General features: G+C 28.9%; 2 protein-coding genes across 2 annotated transcripts in view; both read right to left on the bottom strand.

The window, feature by feature from the left end:
* The window catches only part of LOC114132838 (uncharacterized), a 58,441-nt gene extending 44,053 nt beyond the window's left edge, over positions 1 to 14,388 (bottom strand). The window contains exon 1 of the mRNA XM_050205927.1: positions 13,855 to 14,388. Within this exon, the coding sequence (XP_050061884.1) occupies positions 13,855 to 13,884 (30 nt within the window). The 5' untranslated portion in view covers positions 13,885 to 14,388. The remainder of the gene's footprint in view (positions 1 to 13,854) is intronic.
* Positions 14,389 to 23,578: 9,190 nt separating this feature from the next.
* Positions 23,579 to 26,538, bottom strand: part of LOC114132241 (probable chitinase 10) — a 30,858-nt gene continuing 27,898 nt past the window's right edge. The window contains exons 9-16 of the mRNA XM_050204448.1: positions 26,300 to 26,490; positions 26,016 to 26,233; positions 25,630 to 25,925; positions 25,426 to 25,573; positions 25,168 to 25,353; positions 24,975 to 25,097; positions 24,682 to 24,883; positions 23,579 to 24,107 (exon numbers count right to left, since the gene is read on the bottom strand). Coding sequence (XP_050060405.1) covers positions 23,890 to 24,107; positions 24,682 to 24,883; positions 24,975 to 25,097; positions 25,168 to 25,353; positions 25,426 to 25,573; positions 25,630 to 25,925; positions 26,016 to 26,233; positions 26,300 to 26,490 — 1,582 coding nt within the window. The 3' untranslated portion in view covers positions 23,579 to 23,889. The remainder of the gene's footprint in view (positions 24,108 to 24,681; positions 24,884 to 24,974; positions 25,098 to 25,167; positions 25,354 to 25,425; positions 25,574 to 25,629; positions 25,926 to 26,015; positions 26,234 to 26,299; positions 26,491 to 26,538) is intronic.

Here is a 26,538-nt window from a genome sequence, read left to right on the forward strand (position 1 = left end):
TAGACTATTTAGATAGAATAAATTTGAGATTACTTTAATTTAATTAGTAATCGATTACTATCATTTGAATAATATATTCAAACCAATTTTACTCATAAAAAATATAAACATATTACTAAATGACGATGATTGACGGTGATTGCTAGGTGTAGCTTGGTCATAATATGAAGTAGGAGTTTCACTAGTATATTTATTATTAATATTAATATGTGGTCTGCAATGAAATGTGGGTGAATATTATAGCTAGTTATCGAAGGCGGTCGTTTAAAGTTTAAACAATAATAATTGTCTTCATACAATAAATAAAAATATCTATAATAACTGATATACATATACGTAACTACTATAATTATGATTATTATATTATATTTTAGAATTATTTCGTAACCATGTAATAAATTTAGAAGCTATTATACTAAACTTAGTTATAGATTATCATAATATCAGGTTTATTTAAATTTATCATAGTTAAAAAATATCATATAATATTTTATAAGTACTTCCTCTCCACCTAACTCTTTAAATATTTCAAAAAAATTATTATGTACAATACCTACTTGTTATAATATTTATTTGATATTAAAGAACATATATTTTTCCAACAACATGTGTGTTGAATTAAATTCCAATTCAACATTGCTTTTTAGCAGCAATATGTTAATTTGTACGGTAAAATAGTAAATATTTTAAAAACGAAGTATAGCATACCTACTATATGAACCGCATTACAGACTGCAGTTAAGTGTTTTGATCAGAATGTCATTTAAATTACATTGTTTTTATAATTTATAATATATCAATGTTTGAACGTGGGATTATGAGTGGGGTACAGTAGGTATGCCTACGTTAACCATCGGCATTTGTGACCAATATTTTAACAGACAAATTTATTTCAATATTAATATAATATACGGTCAGAGGATTTTTTTGGAAATATGCCACACGAAAATAATCGTTTTTCGAAGAATTAAAAATCCACTGCGATTCGATATAGAGTCGAGATCGAGGATAAGATTGGAAATACAATATATTTTTAAAATACAAATTTACACAACCTTTCGGTATAATATGTTATGTTGACGAAATTTAAATACAATAGTTCTTATAAATTTTTATTGAAATATTCGTACAATATTATTATAAAACTACTAAAACTACCCCGAATTGACTATTTAATTGTGTATTTGCGATTTGTAATTATTAAAACGATATCGACTCACCATACGAACATACATACTGCATTTTATATAATATACATACATATTTAAAAGTGGTTAGTATATTTCCAGTGAAATCTTTAATTAATGCATATACAATTTATAAGTTTTCAGGTTCTATTGCAGCATCTAGTCATAGTATTGAGATGTAGACATTTCCGATGTTTTCTTACCGCTAACGCGTATTATGTTCCCCGGTGGACTCCCGAAAAGACCAACGGCTCAGCGGGGGGTTACGCTGTCCCCTAAACCTTATACCGCTCCTGTAACTCATCAGTGTGGGTATATATATGGGCTCTGCGTGACGACGTCACGGTGCGCATGATGGCGCGGCGTTGTGAAACGTTCCGCACCTTCAAGTTAAACTTATAAATAATGTAATATATTAATATTTTATACAAACATTTGTAAATTTATACGTTATATAATATTATGGTACTTAACGCAGTCACCTTGACCTTGGACTCCGCTTTTCTCGTCCCGAAGAGGGGTATATTATACTACCTATAATATACTTTGTGCTATAGGGAAGCGCATCGTAATATACTATCGCCGTAGAACGACTAGAACGGATAATCGTTTTGTATCGGCAACGTATATTATCAGCTATGCTGCTATGGTATTATAATATATAATAGCCAGTACACGCGTGTTTCAGATAAAATATCACATCTCCTTTAAAATTATGTTTGGAAGTGATTTATGAGAACAACTGGACGTACCAGAATAGCCATAACGTTTCGTACGATGATCGATGATTAAATGATACATGAACAGTGTGCAGCGTGCGTATACGCCGCGTACAAACCCTACACGTGGGATTAATAATTTAAGTATCATAATATTATTGTGTGTGTAAGGTATAATTTTCTATAACCACTAATTAATTATTCTATAAAGTCATTATACATTTTAATTTTTTGCAAGGAGATCGTGGATTGGCGAAAAAAAATATACGAAATTATTACACTTTAATTATTGATTAAAGAAACACGGTTTTTTCAATCTAGCCTAAAGATCTGACTATAAATTACATCTCAATCATAATGTAATAAATACTGTTTAACTCTAAAGACATTTCGTATTAAATAATATATACCTAGTGGTCAATTCATTTCAAGGCAAACAGATATTTAGCATGAATTAAAAAGTATGATTCGGCAAATTTAATAATATAGATAATAGAAATTCACACAACTGCAAATGGAAATAATACTAATATGTTTTTGGAACCAATTTTTCGTAATTTTATGGTCTGATGGGATAAATAATCAATGTATGTGAAGTTCAATTTGATCATTTTGAAATTTTCGGTTACATCCTTGAATTATAATAAAAACACCATGCAGATAAATTAATAAGTTATTATATTATACGTCGTTTTTTTCGGTTGATAAACGAAAATTATACAGAGAACTGTTTGAAAAAGGCTAAACTATTTCATCTAGAATACCTGAAATCTAAAAAAACCCGATTAAATTTCGATTAAATAAATATAAGCTCATATACCTATATAGAATATATATAATATATAATGTCGAGATAAAAAAAAATACTGGATGGATGGATATATCGATCTACCGCACGAGCTACATTCCGCACGTTCTTTCGGCGTTTTCTTAGTATAATAAATGGTTTCTTCAGGTGTTTTTCTGAAGGTCCTTAATTTACATTTTTCTCCACGACACACGATTGTGATGAAGTAGAACTTACTAGGCATAAACGTATATGATTAGGAATTATTACTATTTCGTAACCGAAGAATTATCACCTTCGCATATAACACACTCAGTTGGTAATTATATACATATATACTTTTAGATGTCAAAATGTACCATTATCATATCGTAAATAATTTGTATCGATGGCTAGTATAATTTAATAGCAAGTTGTTATTTTAAATTCGGGTTTATGGATCATGTGAGAGGTGTATTAAAATAATAAAAAGAAACGTTTGGTATATTATAATATATACAGATTAAATATTATTATTATCTATGCTGTCTTACACGAAAAATAATTATACACTTTAACTTTACTTTAAAATCAGCACATCGCAATGAGCACTACATGTATATTACCGTTAAAATAAATATAGATTTAAGTTACGCAGCGCTGAGTATACGAATGATACACATATTTTATTCTGAGATTTTCCTTACAATAATGTTATAGTTGTTATTCATCGAGTAATATTTGAACATACGTTTTTGTGTATCATTTACAGTTATGCGACGAACACGGTACCTATTCGTATATTACGCAGGATGATTCATCAAGGATGCTCATTGCTCACTTTCCTATTCTTTTTTAACACCACAGTTATTTGAAACCTGATTTTTTTTGTAATTTTTTAAATTTACTTAAAGTTTATATTTTCAAATTCTTGAGACTTTTTAAACTACTGAAAAATTGTTCTGTGGCGATACAAACTTCTTTTTCTCAAATGACAACTCCTGGAATTTTTTTTGAAAATATAATTCAAAATACAAACGAGTAATTTTTGATTACTTAACTTTATATACTAAAGATAAAAGGTCGACGATAATGAATTTAGAAAATATATTGGAGACTTGGTGCGATCTGAAAACTTGAGTAATTTATATTAATCTATTAACATTTGATGAGCATGCTTGATGAATAGTCTGTTATAGGTATGTATATATATTAGTAACTTGAGTCTGTGTAGCGTTGATTCTTTTCATATAATAATCCCATAATATTGTCTTGCGTTTCCCGGCCAACCACGAAAAAATAGCTATATATATGTATGAGAAGTCTGCTGAAGTGTGTGGTCACCCAGTGCAGAGCATTGAACGTGGTAAGTAATTCGAGGACTTGTGGTCGGGGAGAAAAATGACAGAGTGCGTGTCGCCCGACCGATAGTGGTCATGTATGTTCAGATATGCATTTACCAACTTTAACTATACAGCCATAGCGTCTGTATGGGATAATCGTGGGTTGTGTTGTATATTGTAAACTATCGAAAGATTAACTGGGTAGGTAGTTCCCAAAAACGTTGGATTTATATTATTCTATATGTTATTTAATACATATAGTTTATTGTTGTTGCTCCGCTTTGCAGGTACCTATATAATAATATAAGAATCGCATGCTGCCGCACGTGAAAGTGGGCGATAACAAAAACTACACCTCGCAGACAGCCTTTAAACGATAATACATAAATACACGAACCGTATTATGTAACAGCGTGCAGACAACATAACCCACATGGCCAAGTTCTATTGGATACTGCACCCTTTTGCATGTACCTATATGCATTATTCGAAATGCAGTTTGAAATATAATACGAACTCTTGACTCGACTCTATCCACTGCAGCATTGTTTCTATAGTATAATATATGATATTATAAAATGTTTCGAACGATCAATATAGTTAATCAAAACGCAAAAATATATGAATAGGTAATAAAAAATAATAATAATAATCGTATTTGTACTTATATAACGATTGTGAGGCTATTTTCTTAAATTATCTGATCGTAAATCCAATTGAAGGTTAATCACATTTAGTTTAAATTGTAAGTGCATTTTAAAAATTATAATAATTTTGCATTTTAAATTATTACATCATTTGGTGCTATATAGGTACTACATTATATTTTTAAGTGTTCAAGTGTGTGCATTGTAATTATGACATTGTATATATATTATTATTATAAGTGTATGCATTTTCCTTGCACAACACGCCACGGTGCATCGTCCTTGATTTTAGTATAGGTACTACAAATTATATTATATAAGTAATTATCTCGATTCTTGATTAATACGCATGCACATATGGGACTTTCTCCAATTCGGAAGAAAAACAATATGTGTATTGAAAACACTAAAACAAAAGATTAATGTCCTTGCCCTCGGTTACGTTATTTTCAGTTCACAAGCCCAAGTCGTCCGACAACAACACTTCTGGCCTGAAAGTATTTTATTTTATTTAAACGATAGGTGTATTTAAATCCAGCGATCCGATCACGCGGTTGAGCTATAATCGCGCTTTGAGGCTGGCTCGTGGACCCGCAAACCGCACTGTGGACGATGCAAGTAATGGTTATGTCTGCGCACGACTGCTATTCATTTCCAACAATCGAATTCCGTGCACGATATACCGTACGTTTAATTTCACGTTTGCAATTCGATTATTGTACACACACATATTATACACCTGCATAGCTAGTGCTCAGGGGTTTGTCTTTATTTGATTATATAGATCGAGATCGACATACCTACCTATCAAATGCAAAGAGCTCGTCGAAACTTTTATTGTGTTTTACGCTACATATTACTACGACAGAGACCTAACCTACAACTTTAATTAAATCGTCGATTTTTCCAGGAAAGTCCATAAACGACTATAGCTGCATAATTCGATCGACTGCTAATTGGGCTTTTAATGCAAATTTATATAGTGGACGACCATCGTCCATGTGCCTCAAAACAATTCACTGTCGTTACTTTATAATCGTATGTATATTATATGCGCAGACTACTCGTTCATATATAAGGTAAGTAAGTGGCTAGCCAATTGAAAAAAAAATAATATTATACTTTTAAATTTCTGACTGTCCACCCTTGAAACGTATAGTATGTCTCGATTTCTCAATTTATATATATATATTATATTCGATTATTATTATAATGCACACAAAAGTTGTATTGTTCTTGTATTAAACGTTTGCAATGCGTTTGTTCGAGTACAAAGAACATTACGATATTGCTGATAATATAGCGTGTGAAAAACTTGGAATTCGATCTTAATTTTTTTATATTTAGTATCTCTCAAAAATCTTTAGTAAATATATTAGTACATTTATATACATAATTAGTGTGTAGTTCATTTATAGGAGTACCTATATGTATATATTATATTCATTTATTTATTTTACGATTCTTATATGCACATTGGAAATAAAGGCTAAGTGAATCTATTAAATGCGAAGGCGAGTTAAAAATTCAGAGTTGGCAATAATAGTTGTGTAATACATATATAACGACTACAGAGACTTTAACGCATGTGCATGAATAAGTTCATTAAATAAAATGTTATTAGTTAAATAAACTCAGATATCATCGTTTTATTTATTTTCATGCATAATATAGAAATAAAATCTAAACATCGCATTGGCGAGTAAGAGCAGTTTTATAAAATTATCAAAACCAAACCGTTTTTTGAGACTACGAGCACGTGTGTATTCCGTATTTCTCCTTAAAAATATCATATCGAATATATTAAAAAAAAAAAAAAAAAACAAGAGAATATATATAAAAAAAACAACTATTATGCGTTCCAAAAATTGATATCAATCATTACTGTCACGTCTGGAGTAAAACGTTTTATTAAAATTTCCAAGTATAAAACAAAACCAGCGGTCGTGTTATTATTACATAGGTACATATAGTATACACGTATATTATATACCTACGTTTAGTAGTCATATTATTATTATTATTATTATACGATATAATATGCGTATATATGGACAAAACGCATAAATACACTGCATACAGCTGACATACCATCACCAACAGGCACACGCGTTACACCTCCTCAGACGTCAAGGTCCGAGTCCGGTCGGCTCGTAAGTCAAAAACAATACCCTAGACACCCCTTGATCACAGCACCGCCGCCGACACACGAGGTCGCAGGCCGGTCGGTCGGATTCCTTATACCCACCGCTAGTGCAGCGCACCGCCGCGGCGTATCTCGCCTATGATGAGCGGACACACGTCCTGAGAGTATATTATAATACATTAATATACCTTCCATACGGTCTTTCCGACGTTACAACGACCGAACGCCCATTGTGTTATAGGTTTACGCGCGTCAATACACACGCCGTTCGAATGTTTACTAATGGCGTCGCACCGACATGTTATAATAACAATAATTGTATTATTTATACGGTTAATATTATAATTATGTGTTATAGACATTGGCTATATTATTGCGAACTATCGTAACCCGCCGACAAGCGACTATTCGGAGTCTTTGCGGAGACGGTCCATTGACGCGAAGAAGATATAATAATATGCGTACTATAATATCTACGCAATACAAACGCGACACTAAGACTGCATAAGTACGAATAATATTATATTTTAAACACCGCAATCGATTATTCCCAATATATTAATGACGACTAACGAATGATGAAATTGTAAGACGTTTGACGTTAAAATCTCCGACTTAAGTGAACAAAACCAAACTGTACTTTTTCTTAAATTGAACCGAGCAGAATTAACAAATTATAACTCAAACCCGGACCAGATCGGACTATTCTCATTTTATGTCAAAACCAGACCAATGATTTAAAAAATTCAATCGATACTAAATACTTTTTTTTTATATTCTACGTCTGTATGGAAACATTTATTTTTCGAAATTATAGCTAAATGGTCAGTTAAATTCATCACTTCATCGTAGGTACATGAATGCTTCGAGCGTTCGTTAAACATGTACCTACTCATCATGTATACAACCATATCGCTTGTAGTATTTATATGTATAAGATGAAACGTATATTATTATTTCGATTATCATTATTATAATCTAGAACCATTTAAAAGCCTTTTTGGACCATCTATCGTAGTAGATTATTAACAACAACGCGTGTAATATATAACATATTGTAATAAATCGATGTTAGCTTCAGGTAGGTATATATTATTTCAATCGATTAATCACTCGATAAATGAAATATGATCTGTCAGTTTAACGAAAATTCGATAAACTAATGGTAACTGCAATCGGAGATTTAATGATGGAATTACGTAAATAATTCGACGGTGTGACGCTAAAAAAACCGTCGTGCGATTTTCACACATCGCTAGACTGCGTTGAAAATAATATAATTTAATAAACGCGCATTGCATATTACACTGGAGGGGAGAGAACGGCCGGACCTAATAATAATAATAATATGAAGTGGAATTGATAATACCGTTAAACGCGAGACGATAGTTTAATATATGTATATTGTAATAGGTATATACATATTATGCACATTATAGATCAATATAAATTGACGCCTCGAGAGTTCGACCGAAGATAATTCGACGGATGTTTATAGTGTTTACACAGGATCGACCCCGTTTCAGGCGCGCAGCGGGCCAAGCATTGTTCTGGACCATCGAATATATATTACGATATTATTATTATTATTATTATTATTATTATTATTATACCTCGCTGTGCCTATCGTATTATTATTATTGTTTATTTGTCAAGGCGTTTGGACCATATTATTTTTGTAACGCGTACACAATAATAATATTGTTATAATATTAGATGTGTGCCACGCGAAATCGCGAGATATTATGAATATAATGTACGTACGGCGGATCGGTTTACACGGTTCGTCATCGTCGATAATGCATGCCGATAACGCGTATATTATTATACTCTATACTATCAGCCATCATGAGTACGCATACAGTATATAATATGCATACGTTACAACTGCTGTTGTTGTACCTATGTACATAGTGTAGATACCTATTATAATAGTATACCAAGTTTGCGTTAACCGTAATCCGAAGCAGACGATCGGAATGCCGAGCCGGGATTAAACGCGTTTTTTGGCATATTATCGTTTTTTTTTTCCGTTTGGTTTTTTCTCCTCAAAAGGGCAGACTATAGATTGACCGCCAGCGTATACGTATACGTCGTGTACTTGGGCATGTGTAGTACCAACGAGCACATTTACACGCACTATCCGACCGAATTGATTTTGGTGTGCCGCTATATTATAATACTGCCAATACGAGTTACAACAAACACGAACGAGCGGTAACTATATTATTGGCCGGAGAATCGTACATAATAATATTATATATTATAATGTATTTGATTACGCGTCAGGTACCCGGAGTAAATTACGCAGATCTATCTCTTAAGTATATAATTTCCGCGAAAATAAATATACGTTTTAGAAACGTACTCTCTTTAAATATTACATATTATTATGATGTGTTTCTGCAGAATCGTGATTACCCAGTGATGTACACGGCCGAGTATATACAAATACGCCGTGTCATAATGACAGTAGAGACAACATATTATGTACGCTATAAAATCGATTAGGTGAGAAGAACTGTAATCTGTGGATAATTAATAGTAAATATACGGACGTGTTTGGTAAAAAATTTGATATTTTACCAGTAAACGGATGGTAACGGGATGAGATGAAACCACGCAACAAGAAGTGATACCCGTGCAGAGTTCATAAGGAAAGTTTAATGCAATACTTCAAGAGTATAATATTATAGTATAAGATAATTTATAATGAATTTCTTTCTATAGTAATTACAATAAAATAACCGTTTCGTAGTTTCGTTGATCGGTAAGTTTAATGTAATAATATTATTATAATACAATTTATAACAATTGATCTGAAAATCTGAGAATATGACATATATTCGTCCTTATGTATATAAATATAAAATAAAGACCTAACAATTTAAATCATTAATGGACTTTTCCAAGTATGGAAAATTCTACGCCCAATAAGTTATTAATGAAAACCCACTGATAACATTAATGTCTAAGTACCTAACAGAAACGCTATTAAAAAATGGTCTCCTCAATCAAGTCTAAATGAACTTCATAAACTAATAAATAACTGTCGTTGTAAATAAAACACTTTTTCTCATTTTAACCATAAAACTATAATTATGTAGAGATTGTTAAGATTAATTTAATAAATATATAAAAATATGAAAATTAAACTGATATTTTTATAGTTGTATAGTTAACTATTTTATTTTCTACAAAAATATATTAATTACTCAAGTGAGGATAATATTATAATAACACACGTTTATAAAATAATATATATTATAGTTTTTAGTGCATAAAAACATTTCTTGGAAATTCATTATTTATTTGTTATTTAAAATATTCTATAAAGCTACAGCAAATATATTATCTGATAGTATACTAGTATAAAATGAGTTATATTTTATCTTTGCAGCATTATCAGCATATCATATCATCTAATTCTAATATATGTACAGACGTTTGAAACATATAATTTTAAATTTTGCCGACACATAAAGAAAATATTAATTTCATGGTATTGAATTATTGGTGAAAATTCAATACGGATTGCATTTTATATAGGTAGTTGGATTTCCAGATTAATCATGAATGACCTACGAACAATGATCCACCATTCTTTGTTATGAATTACATTTTCGAAGTTATATTTCTAAGTATATCCCTTCTATAATTGTAATATCGTTCTGTTTGTATAGTTGATTGAAAGAATTTTTCTTTTTTAAAAGAAAGTTATTTACAAGTAATGTAAGTAAACTGTACAATATCTAAAAACAGTAAGTGAGAAATGTTCAAATATTTTAAAACTAATTCATAAAGATAAATAAACTAACTATATAGGTGAAAATTGTTTTTTAACTTCAGTTTTTGTATAGAAACAAAATGCATTTCTATTTATCGTGTACTTAGAGCTGCACAGTAGTATTAAATCGCAATAGAACATTCATTTAACAAAACGAAGCATGTTTTTATATATTATAAAAAATTCACTCGGCGTAACATAAAAAAAAATAAAATCCTAAAATCCTGAATGTAAAGTATTGTATTGACATTCTATTAAAGTGCCGAGAGTAATTTTTCCAATTAAATTTTAATTAGTGGGATAATGAACTGTAAAATAAATAAACATTCAAAGTGTTTCGACTCCAATGCGTACTAAAAATAACTTCCGGCAACATGCATGAACCATGAAATTATTTTTTAAGTACACGAAATTGACTTAACCTTCTTTATTATAATATTCTGTTTACAAACACGTGGGAATATGAAATAATTTGTATTACGCATAAAAATAATACATAAAAATGTATTAAACACAATAGTAAGAATTTAACTTCAAGTCGATATTTTATTTTTAGTGCCTTTTTCTGTGTATAACTTGTCACAAATATTGTTTTTGAATGTCTCTCATTAGTGCTACACTTTCAAGTAAAATTCCAGCAATGCGGAATTATGATTCACTTTTAATTATTTAGCATTGCATGTTAAATCGAGAAAGTTTAAATTTTACCCTATCATGAACCTGTCTTGTTTCTACGTCGATTAGAAAATATTATTGCGTAAAATCAGTAGGTATATAATTTATGAACAGGACCCGAAAGTTATTCAATAATCTAATTCATTTGATGTATCATAATATTTTTATAGTGTTATTATATGGCCTACCACATACAGTCGTATATATATAACGTTCGGTCAATATAAAATTAATCGTTTTTACTAAAGCAAACGAGTCGCGTTATATTTATTATACACGTGTTACAAAAAATAAAAATTAAATAATGATTACTACTTAGAAATTCTTCACCCATACCATTTTTATAAGCACACGCGTTGTATATTATTTTGTTGTAATGCTAACTGTTAAAAAAAAATATTAGTACTAATATGACTGCTTAGTAGAAGACGTAATAAAAAATAACAATAATAAATTATGATAGGTACATATTTGTTCGTACCTACCTTTTTTATGCTTAAATAGCTACATGTAAAGTAAGAACGTATCAGACTTAAGATTAACTAAATGGTATGGTTTAAGATTAAATATAGCCTAACTACTTATATTGTGTACTATTCTACATCTTATTTTTGATGTTTTTTTTCGCCACGAAATCAGATATAGGTAGTAATTACGGATATGGACACGATCATTAGTAGTTGTAACCTTGAGCTTATTTGCAATACGATTTTTACACACCCCTAATAAGAGGGTATTAATATTTCACTGTCTCGATATTCGGTAACATAACAGTATAATATCTATAATAGTTAAGCTTCATACGTGTTTCAAAACTCTCAATTAGATTATTTATTATTCTATTTGTACGAGATTTTTTCTCTTGTTTAATATGTAAATAATTGCATACTGTGGATGTATATAAAAAAAAAAAAAAAACACTAATGAATTTCTATCATAAAATAAACAATTTACTCATAGCACAATATTTTTATTTTTTTATGTTCACCGATCACTGACTAGGTAATAATAAAAATAATCAATTACATTATAAACACGTAATATTATAATATTCTGTATTTAATCACGGGGAAGAATTAAAAGTAATAAATCATATCATACTCGTTCATTTACATATTATATCAACATTTTTAAACGTTAAATAATATAATATATAGCATATAATATAATGTGCTGACATATTTTATCGTGGAAATCTGGTACCCATCTATTCGCTACGGACATTTAATAAAAACTGGGCTAAAGCAATTAAATTCACATTCTTGCATTTTCACATAAAATAGCGGTTTAGTTGAGAACGTTGGACAGTGGTTATAATTTATAAAATAAATAATTCAGGTAAGTACCTACAACACAACAAATATACTTATTATCTATATATAAACATAGTTCTTTACAAAAATTTAATTGATTTACATTAGGTATTATACATTTGTAATTACTTAAAGTAATACAATCTAGTCTCTACTAATATTCTATATTATGAAACAATTTGTTTCTTCAGTGACCAATTACATAGTTTTCATAGTTATATAAACATTTTAGTTCATAATTTACATTCTAAACAATCTAAACCATCAAAACTACATGAAGTATATTTGAATAAAATCAATGTTTTATAACATCAACTTAAACTTGTCGTAAATATGATTGATGATGATAATAATTATGTAAAATCATAGCTACATAGTTATAATTTTATTGTTTCAAAAACAAATATTTAGTTGAAGACTCATTTGTTCTAATATCTAATGTATTAAAGTTTTAAAATTAGTTTAATTTCTAAAAAGTATATTTTATTTAAAATTTAGATTATTACTTATAAACAAAATGGTATCATAACCGTTTTAAAAATATTTTCTCAGGTTAAATAAAGTATTTCCGGAATGTAATATTCATAAAAAAAATCGATATATTATCGTTGTACAAATGTCAAATGAGTAGAACGTGTAAAAAGTATTACAATACTTGGCTCGGTTACAACTCGATAATAATTATGATATGTTGAGACTGTTGGGGAATTAGTAAATAATATATTTTATGTGCAAGATACAGCATAATAAAACAGTAAATATAAATGTAAACAAGTTTAAATTGTATTTAAATATCTGATATTTAAGAACAAATAAATATTGGACATATAATATGTATTATATAGATCAAATCTTTAGGCTTATTTATAATTTATTCAATAAAAAAAAAACTAAATAAATATTAATTTTTAAAAATAAGTATATTCTTTGTTTATTTTATGTCTACGAGATACTGAGATAAATATTCAAAAAAATAATTTCACCTAGATAAATATATCATTTAATACATTTTGAAATTTTCGAAACATTCATGTCTTTAACAATTTCTGCTACAGAGTATAAAATATGTACTTGCAATTTGGTGGTAAATATCATTCCGTTATTAAGCTTTCTTTCAGTCAAACAACACACATTTAGTTTATAACCATTGGAAACATATAATATGATAATTAATGTAATAAATATACAATACTCTTGCACATACACATGCACATACAGTGGTGTACAATCTCTCGGATCTACGTATAAAATAAAAAAAAATATGCACTTACCATATTCACGCCTTTCGGTTTCTTGACCATTTATGCAACCTCTGCAAAGGACACACACACACAAACACGTCTTATACGCGCGCACATAAACAAAAACGAGCAAACGGTACCAATAATTATAATAGTTATGTTAAAATTAAAAACTGTTCAAAAAACCAAAAAATCCGCGACGCTTTTTACCGGTTGTAGTTGCACAGGCTACTGACAATCCCGTATCACAAAGTATAGCCCCGTGAATCGCACTTAACGTTTATCGTCAAAAAATGTCATATAATTTATACGATTTTCCCCGCAAGACGATACTTGTAAGTGCACTTACAACATATCATTTCCGTTTACGAATTTTTAAATTTTTATAAATTCATAGATAGGCGTTTGATAACTGATAAATATTACAAATTTTCTTGTAGATCGACCGAGTTCGAGGAGCGTGCTCGAGACGTGACGAGACGGAACGGGACGGACGGTCGTCGCGCGCGAGTATGATAGTGCGTGTGCGGCTGCTGACGAGCGCATGTGATGTGCCCCGACCGGCCAACATTATGCTCTTGAACGCCGCCGCCGCGCCGCCGCCGTAACCCGGGCAAACCAGTTTCGTAATGATTGTTGTTGTTGTGCACCGCCGCTGCCGCCTTGGAGTACCCGCGGGAAAAAAGTGGGCCGCCAAGAGCACCTGACGTATCGGCAGAACACGAAAATTTCCTATAAAAAAACCAAAATAAAATAAAAAACAATAAATAAATAAAAAACAAATTCTAGACTCCCGAAAAAAAAATTTGATAAGAAAAAAAATTAAATTCCTCTTCGAGTTTGCCTCCCCCTCAATCTTCATCGTAAGGCGACGACGTGCGAGAGGAACAGAGTTTGTGTATATATATATAACATTATAGTCTCGTCAATCCAAAATATGCGGTCGTCTTCCAAGTATTATTATATACATGCTGAGTATTGAGTATAATAATATAGGTACGCGTATAAATACTAAATTATACCTACACACATCTTTGAGGATCGCACGCGGTATGTGGTCGCGACTGAAAACAAATCACGTTCAACACGATCTTGAAATTCGACATTTTTTTTTTTTTATTTGAATCCTTAAGACAACCGAATTTTAAGTGATCTGTGAATTTCAACGCAGCTTATATAACCATGCATCCATATTGATTATATGGATGTTTAAGTAATACTATATTAATTTATTTTAGGCACCTACCGTAGATGCGTTAATATATAATTTACATTATAATATATATTTCTTTAACAGTTAACTTAAACATTTTGTGTAATTTATGATCGTACATTTTTTTAGTAAATATAAAAATATATTTACATAAAGCATTTTGAATATAATTAATCAAAAATGGTCACATTTGAAATTTAACTATGGTACGTTGACAATAAATAAATATATAGTAATTTTATTGTGACCCTCTTAATGTTTTAGGTGCTATAAATAAATAAACAATAATTAAATACTAGATTTTTACAAAAAATCGGTATTTTATTTATTTAAATTTAGTTTTTACAATTACATAACTTGTAGAAAATATTTTAGTATTACACATTTATTCTACAAGGATTGTTCATAAAATGTATTCGTATTTAGTTTTCAAATAATTATGTAGTAATAATATTATATATTATTATATAATTACGTACAGTTATCATACTATGCAACAATGTATAAGTTGTCAAAAGAAAAGTTCATTCTCTTCAATACTACACAATTTATTCCTATATTAATATAATGATCCATCACTACGTTATCGGTCTTAATTTGCATCATGCATATTATATACTCGTATATAAAAATCTATGCAATATGCGCATACACTCGCGCGTATTATAACATAATATATTAATATGTAACTACACAAACTGTAAGAAATTAAATCACATATTCGTTGAACTCATAAACATAAAAATACGTAAAAATAATATACCTATTGGAAATAAGATAAAAAAATATGTCCATCATAAATAATTATTGTTATTATTATATACTACGGGCGTCTAAGGCCTATGATAAGGATGACAGAGTTTTGTAAGAGAATGTTTAATTAAATTAGTGGTATTAAGTCGATTAAGATTTTAAATATAAATTCATAAAAAAAAATTTAATCCCCGGAAACAATGATCAACACACTGTAAATTAAATTTTATGTGACTCGAAAATACACAATGTATTTTTTTTAAATAATTCAACAAAAATGCTTGCATTATAAAAACTATGGGAATACAAGTCATGTAAAATTAGATGGTTAGAACTATAATAATGAAGTCAATAACATTTCTCTGTGGCTCGTTGATGATGAAGATATTTTATTTTATAAAAGTAAAAAAATAATTGTTTAATTATAAATTATAATGTTATTCCGTTAACCCCAGAAGTTATAATTACACTGGATTTCGCAAATAAAAATAATGTTACAAAGTTTACCGTGATTACTTGAAATCTACTTATTAATCAAAGGAAAATAATAAATATACAGAACAAAGTAATAACTCGAGAAAATACACTTTGAATAACTCGCAGCTAAATATATAGTACGAACGCTTTAATATATCTTTATACATAATTATACATTTTATACTGATCTCGTTCAATTTAGCGTGAGACCTTCAGCGTTTTTGCAGTGTTGTAAATTTCGTAGGCTCGTTACACCTAAACATTAGCCGTAAATAGGCGATCACGTATTTTATGGATTTCAAAATCTATATTTCCAGTAAAAGGATAGATTATATTATATTATAATACGTCCGGCGATTATGACGTTATAACACTATTAAATTGGAAACGATTTACGTCTCAAAATATGAATAAAAACGATCATCAATTACAATAACAGTGTTGACGGGGTGCCACCGGTGCACCCACTGCGATTTCGAAAGTTGCAATAATAATAGATCTAGATTTCGTCCAGATTTAGTTAATCGATTTTTTTCTTTTTACTACCACTTTTGTGTCTTCGAGATTTTGCAATCGCGCTGCAGATTATTCATACGGGCGCCCCTGCAGAGTGTTTGCTCATAGATTTAATATATAGAGTTGCCAAATCACATACTGATTTTTAGAAATCCTTAGTCATTATTTTTTTATTCCGTGTCCTACTACATTAAATTTCGGTTATAATCGGGAAATCGAAGTACTTAACAAAAATATCAAAAAACGAGCTGATGAGCAGAGCTGCAAAGCCTCCTGTACATCGCATCAACAGTGCCGGTTAAAATAGATTGTTCTCAATAATAATAATCTTTGCAATCTTATTACACTCACTTTTCCGAGCTGGCATATAACATTATAATAAACATTGATCACTGGCTAAAGTTCAGAATAATAAAAGTATTATGTACATTAGGTAACTACGAAGTCTTTATGCGATCAAATTGTATATTATAATAATATTATTAAGGTAATGTGTCTTGTGTGCTGTGTATATTGCAGTACAAGGTACTTCGATTAAAAAACATTTACGAGAACGAGCGATTTACGCATATGTACACAATATTTTTTACAAACGGAGTACCTAACTCGGTCTCTGTAATAGTAGTCTGCGCATAAAAAAATAAAAATAAAAAAATCGAACATTCGATGTAAAGCATCGTCTTACCGTCGTCGTGCGTGATATGAACGCGTATTAATGACAAATCTCCGATATTAATAATAATCGTTTGTGCGACGTGGTGAAGTCTCTAACATAATTAATGTAACTTTTGATTATTCATATTATTATGCAACTGTATAATATGTACGCTATAAATTCGAGTGTCCACGTATATGTTTGTGGGTGTGTATAATAATAAATTGTATTGTATAGGTATCTAAATCGGCTGTTTTTACAACATTATCGAGTTTATGGGTAAACGTATAAAGGTACGCGGCGTGTGAGTATTGCGAAAAGAATGTTTGGCTACGCGTGTAGTTATGTATGAAATAACTATACTGACAAAAATAATATATATCATCGTTGCGATTTAACTGTAACGAAAGGCTTATTACATCTTCCCAACTGCAGTCCATAATAACGTTCGTGACGATCGCGTTCAATGATGTTAAGACAGACTCCGCGACTTCTATAATAATATGTACATCTATATAAGCACATATTATCATGTACAGCTATTACACCGCCATAGATATTACATTAGTTACGCATCGACATAATTTACAGAGTAACTTCCGCAAATTCTCGTGTCACTATTATAATAATAATTTTGTATTTAAATTCCTATAAAGACTTCAAACTCGTATTGAGACAGCTTGACAAAAACACAAACTTATCAGTTTTATCATACTGTTATTTTGCCACGATTCACGAATATTACAATTCACTAGACTAGGTGTGTAGGTAACTGTCGAAAGCGATTTAAAAAATTATTATTCATCTTTAATTGTAGTAAGACGTATAAAACGTATAATAATTAACTTGCAGCACGCTTTTTACAATATCAAAGCGATCTCGTTATACATTTGAATTAATAATAAACGCGACTCGTTCGATTGTGTACCTACTATTATTTATTTTATAATATTAATATTACATTTAAGTACAATGTCATAGGTATCTGTCCAAATGGTCAACTGCTATAATATTGAAGGTACATAATGTAATTATATCACAGATATATTAAAAACGTGCCTCAGCAAATAATAAATCTGCAATGCATATTATTTGATCTAAGAGACGGTTAAATAAGGTTTATAGTTGTATTTATAGAATCGAATTAACAATAATAAATACTGTATACGCTGTTATTAAATCCCATAATGGTTTTACGCATGACTCGCGTATTACACATTACATCCTATGTATATTAAATAGTACATAACAATATTATCACTGACTGCACATCGATGTATTGATTCGTATATTCTATAGACTCTAAAGATATCTTTTATATATGTTATGTAGGTAGGAACACCTATAATATTAAAACTATCGTAATACTCTCGAACGTGTAATAATTTAATAATAATATTATGCAGTAGGTACTTACCTACAGTATAACACTCGTTGGACATCATTGGTATTGGATATTTTGAATAGGTATATAGCGTTTTATTGATGTACTTATGCTACTTGAAAGGTACGCAGTCCGTTATGTCTGGACGGTGAACAATTAAATATATTGTCGGGACGGAATTAAAACAAGAGAGTCCGGTGTTTTCTTTCTTTCTTTCTCAGCTGATCGATTTCAAACAGACGTTTCAATTTGACGTATTTAACGCGCATCGCCGTTATACAAGGTTACCTGTTTGGTCTTTACTATACTACGTTTATGGTGTATAATAATATTATATACTGATATAAGTCTAATAATGGCTGAAGGGTTCCTTTAAAACTCAAAACTCGCATTCTTTTTGTCACTAGTATTGAATTTATAGGTAAACAGATACTATAATATTATGGCCGGAATAGCAACGAAACAATATACTTACTATGAATAATTAGGGTTTCAATTTTATTTTAGATTCCTAGTCGATTTTGATGATTAGTTGTATAAAATTATTTTAATAATATCATATAACGCTCAATACTCTATTATTATTACCTGTCCCAATCTTTTTAAATCTATTGTTTGATAAACGCATTATGATATTAACAAGTCGACTATTTCAATTGAATACACGCTTATTTAAATTAAGCATATGTTCATAGGTATGTATTATAAATGATCTCAGCTAGAATACGATGTTAAGTACCGAATTCTTATTATTGTTGACACGGATATGGATGATTTTTCACACTAGTATGTTTGGTCTGTGTTTTTTTTTATGGTTTTTAGATTCATTATTATATTCACATTTTTTTTATTCTTGGACATAATTATGTTATGGCAAATATTCTTTAAATTTCCCATGAAGTCTTGGAATATAATTGACCCATTTACCTTTATCAAATATTTCTACTATCAAAACATTTTTTATTTTCATACGATAAATTATCATACAATTATGACGTCATTTTTGCCATTTTTTTTTCTTTAAGTTAAAGTAATAAATTATCTGTTATAATTATTACTATTATTATTATTTAAAAATCATTTTTTCACGTCTTTCAACTATACATAAAAAAATTTACTTAAGAATGTAATGCTATATAATATATCCCTTTACAGAGTATTAAAAGTTTCAACTTGTATTCATTCAAATTATTTGAAAAATATTCTGTATTAGAATATGAAATTAAAAATATTTGTTTTCATTCAAAAAAGTAAAAACTTAAAAGATTATTAAGATGAAAATAAATATATAATATATATTTTATTATATTTAATGTTGTTTTATTTCGACTGAAAGTTACGTAAAAAAATATTTTCAAAAATATTAATTGATTTTAAATTTATTAATAAATGTTACTTGATAAAAAAGGTCACCCAGTAGTATAGGTAATTCATTTTTGTGACAAATATTTATAAAAAGTATAAAATAATAATTTAGTTTACAAGTTTTTAATTTTAAATTAAATACACGACGCATCCACGTACAATATATTGCCTATTCCACAGTTAGCAGGATTATTTATTATTTACGAAGGATCTTTCATTTGTCAATAAACCCAATGCTTCGCTTGATACCTAATAGACGTTCTTCTGTAAAAAGCTGGAAGGTGTATTGACATTTTAATAGTATTTTTTATGATTTTAAATTGACATTGATAAAAAATATACATCTATTCTTCTGTCTTTAAACAAAAATATTAGATATAAGATGAAAAATAATTTAATATTAAACAATAATTTTTTAAAAACATAGAGAAAAGTGTCTGCATAAATGTCCATATTAAAAGGAAACCATTAGTTAGTAACTACACTAGTTTTAGAAAAAACAGTGAAGAATGAACAGCGTTTGATGATTATCGATACATAAGAACAAGATAAAAATATAACAAATGCTGACATAAGTGTGTGATATTATTTTTAATTATTTAAGCATATATTTATGTTGTAATGAGTAAATTCAGCATTACAATGTTATTAAAAACTTTCAAAACACATCCAACAATATTTAAATAACTCTTTTTGAAAAATCCCACCAAACATTTTTTATTGCAAACTTCACACCTTAGAATAAATTTATTAGATAGATCGTACTAATAATGATGCTGCACATAATTCTTGACGTGATAATAATATATTTAAGCGGTGGCACCTTAAATTTTGTACAAAATAATTTAATATCACATTTTCCTAATAATAATTTTGATCGTACACGCATACTTCACGCAAGTATATACATTGTATACGTAATAGCCGTGTTTTTTCGGAAAACACGCATTGCCATCCTTAAAGGCTAATTAGACCGTGTAAAGAACAAAAATAATAAGAATACATTTCAATGTAAATTATTAATGTTGTTCATTTATACATAACTTTAATCATCTTTTATACGACGGTATTCCGTTAGAAGTGATTAAAAATTATTTTTTAAGTAAAAAGAAATGACTGAATATTTTTATCAATTTATTTATGAATGAAACATCTAAATAATATACTCATAGTATTATAGGAACTAGTCGAAATAATGCTCCAATTTCAAACTATGGGGGTGGTTTCCGATATAAAAGTGAATATCCTTGATGCATTATAGAGGTAAAAAGGTAACAATTTCCAACAGTTTTCAAAAAAATCGAGAAAAACAAAAAAAAAAATGACGGAAAAACGGCAATTTTTACGCAAAACCAGTTTTCGACCAAATCGATTTTTTTATGGTTGTAATTCAAAAACTAATCACTGAAAATACTTGAAATTTTCACCAAATGTTAATGTCAGTGGTATCTGTATATAGTTAAATTTTCAAAAAATTTTGACTATTTTTGAGTTATTTATAGACCACTGAAATTTTCGATTTTTTTGAGAAATTTTTTTTAAAGTGTCGATAAAAAATTTTTGGAGGACCAAAAAGTTTTGAAAATTTAATACAAGGTTCCTTATGAATTGTTTTTATTGTAGCTAAAAAAAATTAAAAATCGTTAGTCACAATTTTTTTTATAAGCGTTTATAGTTCAAATTTTTACGAAATCTGTCGAAAACGCGAAAATTTGCAAGTAATTTTGAAGTTGAAAAATCATAAAATTTTTTGTGTTCATAACTAAGGATTAAAATTATAACACTAAGTTTTCCATAAGTTTTCCTTCAAGTAGCTATAGAGAAAACTCATAACATCATTATAGGAAAAATGTTATGTGCGTTTGAATTTTAAATTTTTATGAAATTACGTAACGATAACGATTTATCCTCAAACGATTTTTGATATTTGTTATTATTCAAAAAGTATAAGTCGTAGATACTTGAAAATTTTACCAGTTGTTAAGATTCGCGTTTTCTTTACGTGATTTAAATTTCAAAATATTTTGACTATTTTTGAGCTATTTATAGACAACTGAAATTTTCAATTTTTCTGAAAAAATATTTTTGAAGTGTCGATAAAATTTTTTTGGCCCTATCAAAATACTTGAAAATTTAATACAAAGTTCCTCATAAGTTATTCTTATAGTGATTAAAAAATTATAAGAATACATAGTCACAATTTTTTTTTATTAGCATTTGAAATTCAAATTTTGACAAAAATTCGTCAAAACCATGAATATTTGCAAATTATTTTGTAGGTATATTTCATAAAAATTTTTGTATAAGTAGCTAAGAGTTGAAAATTTAATACAAGGTTTTTCATAAGTTTAGCTTACAATTATTATAAAAGAACTTAAATTTTGTTGTATTCAGGCCATTAAAAAATAAACCACCTTTTTCACCAACCACTAGAAATTATATCCTAGGTTGACAAATCATCTTCGTTCAGAATCGTTTTTCGTATACAATGATAACTATCATTGGATTCAAATTTAACACTCCTATAATATATAATAATGATCCATACGGCACCTAATGTACAGCAGAGCGGTACTCACTTGCCCGCTTTTTTTAAGTTTATTTTAATGTGGTTTTTTATTTTTTAGAATTGAATTTATAAAAACTTGAATTTTAAAATGTATTCACCTCACACATACTATATAGTATGTACCAAGTCTAAGCATATGTGAATACATTTAATTATCTATGAAAGGGGTGCTTGAGCGCCGTTTTAGATATGTGATGGTCGCCACTGGTAGTATTTTTAAATATTTTATCATGTATACATTTTCTTGATACCAATTTTTTTCTTGATTCCATAAAACAATATGCACCAATTTTTAATTTTTACTACCAAAAACAATTTACAATATTTTATGAAACAATGTAAACATTAGTTATCGGATGGTACATTTTCTTGTGCGTCAAGTAATTTTTAACCAAATCCATATTATTGTCCGTGGAATAAATTATTCAAAAGTTACACCATCTATTTTTATTGTTAAAATTTATATATTGTATTATTAATTTATTTATTAATAAGTGTTTGGTAATTATCATATTATAATCTATAAATATATTTGTTTTATGACTTAACATAAAAATCGTTCAAAATTAAAAAAAATTATAATAGTATTTAGAAATAATTGATGAGATTAGACAAATTCTTATTTTAATAAATATTATTAAACAATAACAAAACATAATTATTTACCTACTAAACTTTTATCAATAAAAATACATCATTTGTCATGTAAAAAAGGATATAATATTTGTTTTAAGTCATTTAAATAGTTTCTAAAAAAATTAATATTAATTTTGATCCTCTAAATTCAAAGTTTTATAAGATAATGAAAAAAATAACTATTGATTAATTAACACGCTTTAATAATATATTTATTCATAATAAGTTATTAAATTTACATTATTTCACAACTAATTAATAAATCATAAAAATATTATCTGTAGAAAAAAACAGACAAAAACTAACTAAAATTGAAATGTCTATCAATTCTAAAGTAGCCAAAATAATACTGGCAATGAAAAATATATAAAAAAAATAAATTTGGGGTCAAGTAGGTATAAATAAAATAATATAACAATTATTCTGTATTATTATTTACAAGAAAAAAAAATATATATATAATAATAAGTATAATGATTTGGGACTTGATGACACACTTATCGTCTAGACGTCGGCGGGGCTGGGGTATGTTGCATACAACCCTCAACATTTTCTGGCCAATCACAAACATTTTCTTTCGGGTTAAACACTAAATTTGATGGACATGGCATGTGATGTTTTCTTTCGCCTTCACACATGTAATACATTGTGCAATCAGCTTTATCTGGGTGATATGATATATGACCATCTTCTTCTTCGCATGTCACGGATGTCGCTAAATACATAAATAAAATAAAAATATAAAAATTATAGAACTACTCACACTATAGATTAAATTTGTATATATAATATAAGTCTCTAAAATAAGCTATTTAAGTAACTTTTTATTCGCGTGGTTCTTCTAAAAAAAAATTATGAAAATTTGATTAAATTTGATATAATGTTTTTTTAAACATAGGTACTATTGCTTAACATGCTTTAGTATTCAATTGCTTTCATTTAAAATATAATTTTTTGAATATTAATTTTAAAATAGAATAATTTCTACTTTAAAGTTATTTTCTTAATTTTTGGCGTATAACGTAGTAATCATATATTTTATATTATATTATTTATTATTATTATAAAGTTCAAGTTTTTAATGATGATTAAAATTATTAACTAATATTATTAATAAAACGCTTTAACGAAATTTAAAATGCAATAACTATGTGTTTAAACTTAGTCATATTGAGATGAAAATATATTTTTTGTTGCTATGAATTTATGAACTACAATAATAATATAATAAAATAACAATAATTTTACAAATATTATATATTTGAAATAATGTTTTGAAATATAATTACGGTCTTTGGTTGTATAAACAGCGTTTCTTCCTGTAGCTTCATATGGTCCATCGTATTCCAATTTAACAGTATATCCAGCAAGTTCTTGTTTCATGGCATTTATTAATGGATATTTACCAGTACCACATACACCACGATAGTCGTCCATATCTACAGACCATATCATAACTCCACCAAATCCTTCTTCCTTCAACCAACTCATCTACAAACATATATAATGTGATTAGTTTAAGTTTGGAACTGTTTAAGACCAAAAACACAAAATAATTAGGCACGTTATCACTTATCTATACCTTGGTTTTAAGACTTCTCTCGTCGTCAAAACCAATCCACTGATCTTTTCTATAAGCAAATGGAACTTGTTGTTCATTGTCCCAGACAAGTGTAGTATTTTCCACATGTAAGAAGTCACACACCTGAGAACATTTTCATAGGTTAATATCAAACTTATAATTGTTTATAAGTTTATCGTTTCTGTATACGCACTTCATAGTACGCCATAAAACCAGCTTCAGAAGTGTACTTTCCAGCTGTACCACCACCAGATGCAGGAGCTCCAATATCAAACTTGGCTGGATCTACCAATGTAAATGATCTTCCATAAGTCGGCATTCCAATCATAAGCTTTTCTTTGGGGGCACCTTGCTTCACCCATTCTCTGGCACTATAGTCCTATAAAATTGAAAGGTCGACATTAAGTAATTGAATTAAAACTTCCATTTAAAATTGTTTAGTTTTACTTACGACAGTAAGCTTCTTTTGGTAGCTCGTGGCACTTTCTAATGGATATAGAGGGCTATTGTGTCCAACTTGACGTTCCCACTGTCCGTGAAAATCGTATGTCATCACATTTATAAAATCTAAATACTTTGATATTTCAACCACATCATACCTAAATAAAATTAAAATATTAATTTCAGTTTGTAAGTTCAAGTTTTCATTACTTACCCAGCAGCAATTGCTTCAAAACTGGCTGGTACGGCTGCCGTCAATAATAGCCTTGGAAGACCAGAGCTCTTAGACTCTCCTTCGAAGGCTAAACGTAGTTCTTTCAGTAAATTGACATATGCTGCTTTATCATCTTGTCCTCTAGGATATTCCCAGTCAACATCCAAACCATTAAATTTGTGTTCTCTGAGGAACTCAATGGCTTCATACACAAACTGATTCATGCGGAATACATTACCAGTCAGTTCTTTAAATGGTGTTGATCCAAATGCCCAACCGCCAATAGCTAAGAGAACCTTTAATTAAAAAAAAATATTAGTAGTCCGTAAGGATATGACGTTAAAATAAAACCAGTTATTCTAATTTTCATTAGCTATTATAATTACTTTAAGATTAGCATTTTTCTCGCGAAGAGCCATCATTTCTTTGTATTGTTCAGTATCTTTCTCATCAACGAATGTTAGTTTGAAGTCTTTCAATGATCCAAATGCATATATTACGTGAGTACATAAAGAAGGATCGATGTTTTCTGGAGTAAATTTACCAGCACCGGGTCTTTTAATAGACCAACTAGTCATATAACATATAACTTGAGGTGCTCGCACTAAAATAAATAACAAAATATTATATAACCGTCGATTAGTATTATTTAAAATGTAGAAATGCTTACCATTCATGTCAACTACATCGGTCTGTATAGCAGTAGATGCTTGAATTTTGGACGGTTTGACTTTAGATAATACTTCACTGACACTTATTTTTATTGGTGACGGCTTAGTAATGGTTTCAGCTATAATAGTATTAGCTACCTTTGACCAATCGATGTCCTCTTTACCTCTTTTTATTCCTCTAAGCTCTTCTCTATTAGAATAAATGACCTATATTACTTAATGACTTTTACATAATTTA

Source organism: Aphis gossypii, chromosome 1 (assembly GCF_020184175.1).
Source record: "Aphis gossypii isolate Hap1 chromosome 1, ASM2018417v2, whole genome shotgun sequence".
Classification (NCBI taxonomy): Eukaryota; Metazoa; Arthropoda; class Insecta; order Hemiptera; family Aphididae; genus Aphis; species Aphis gossypii.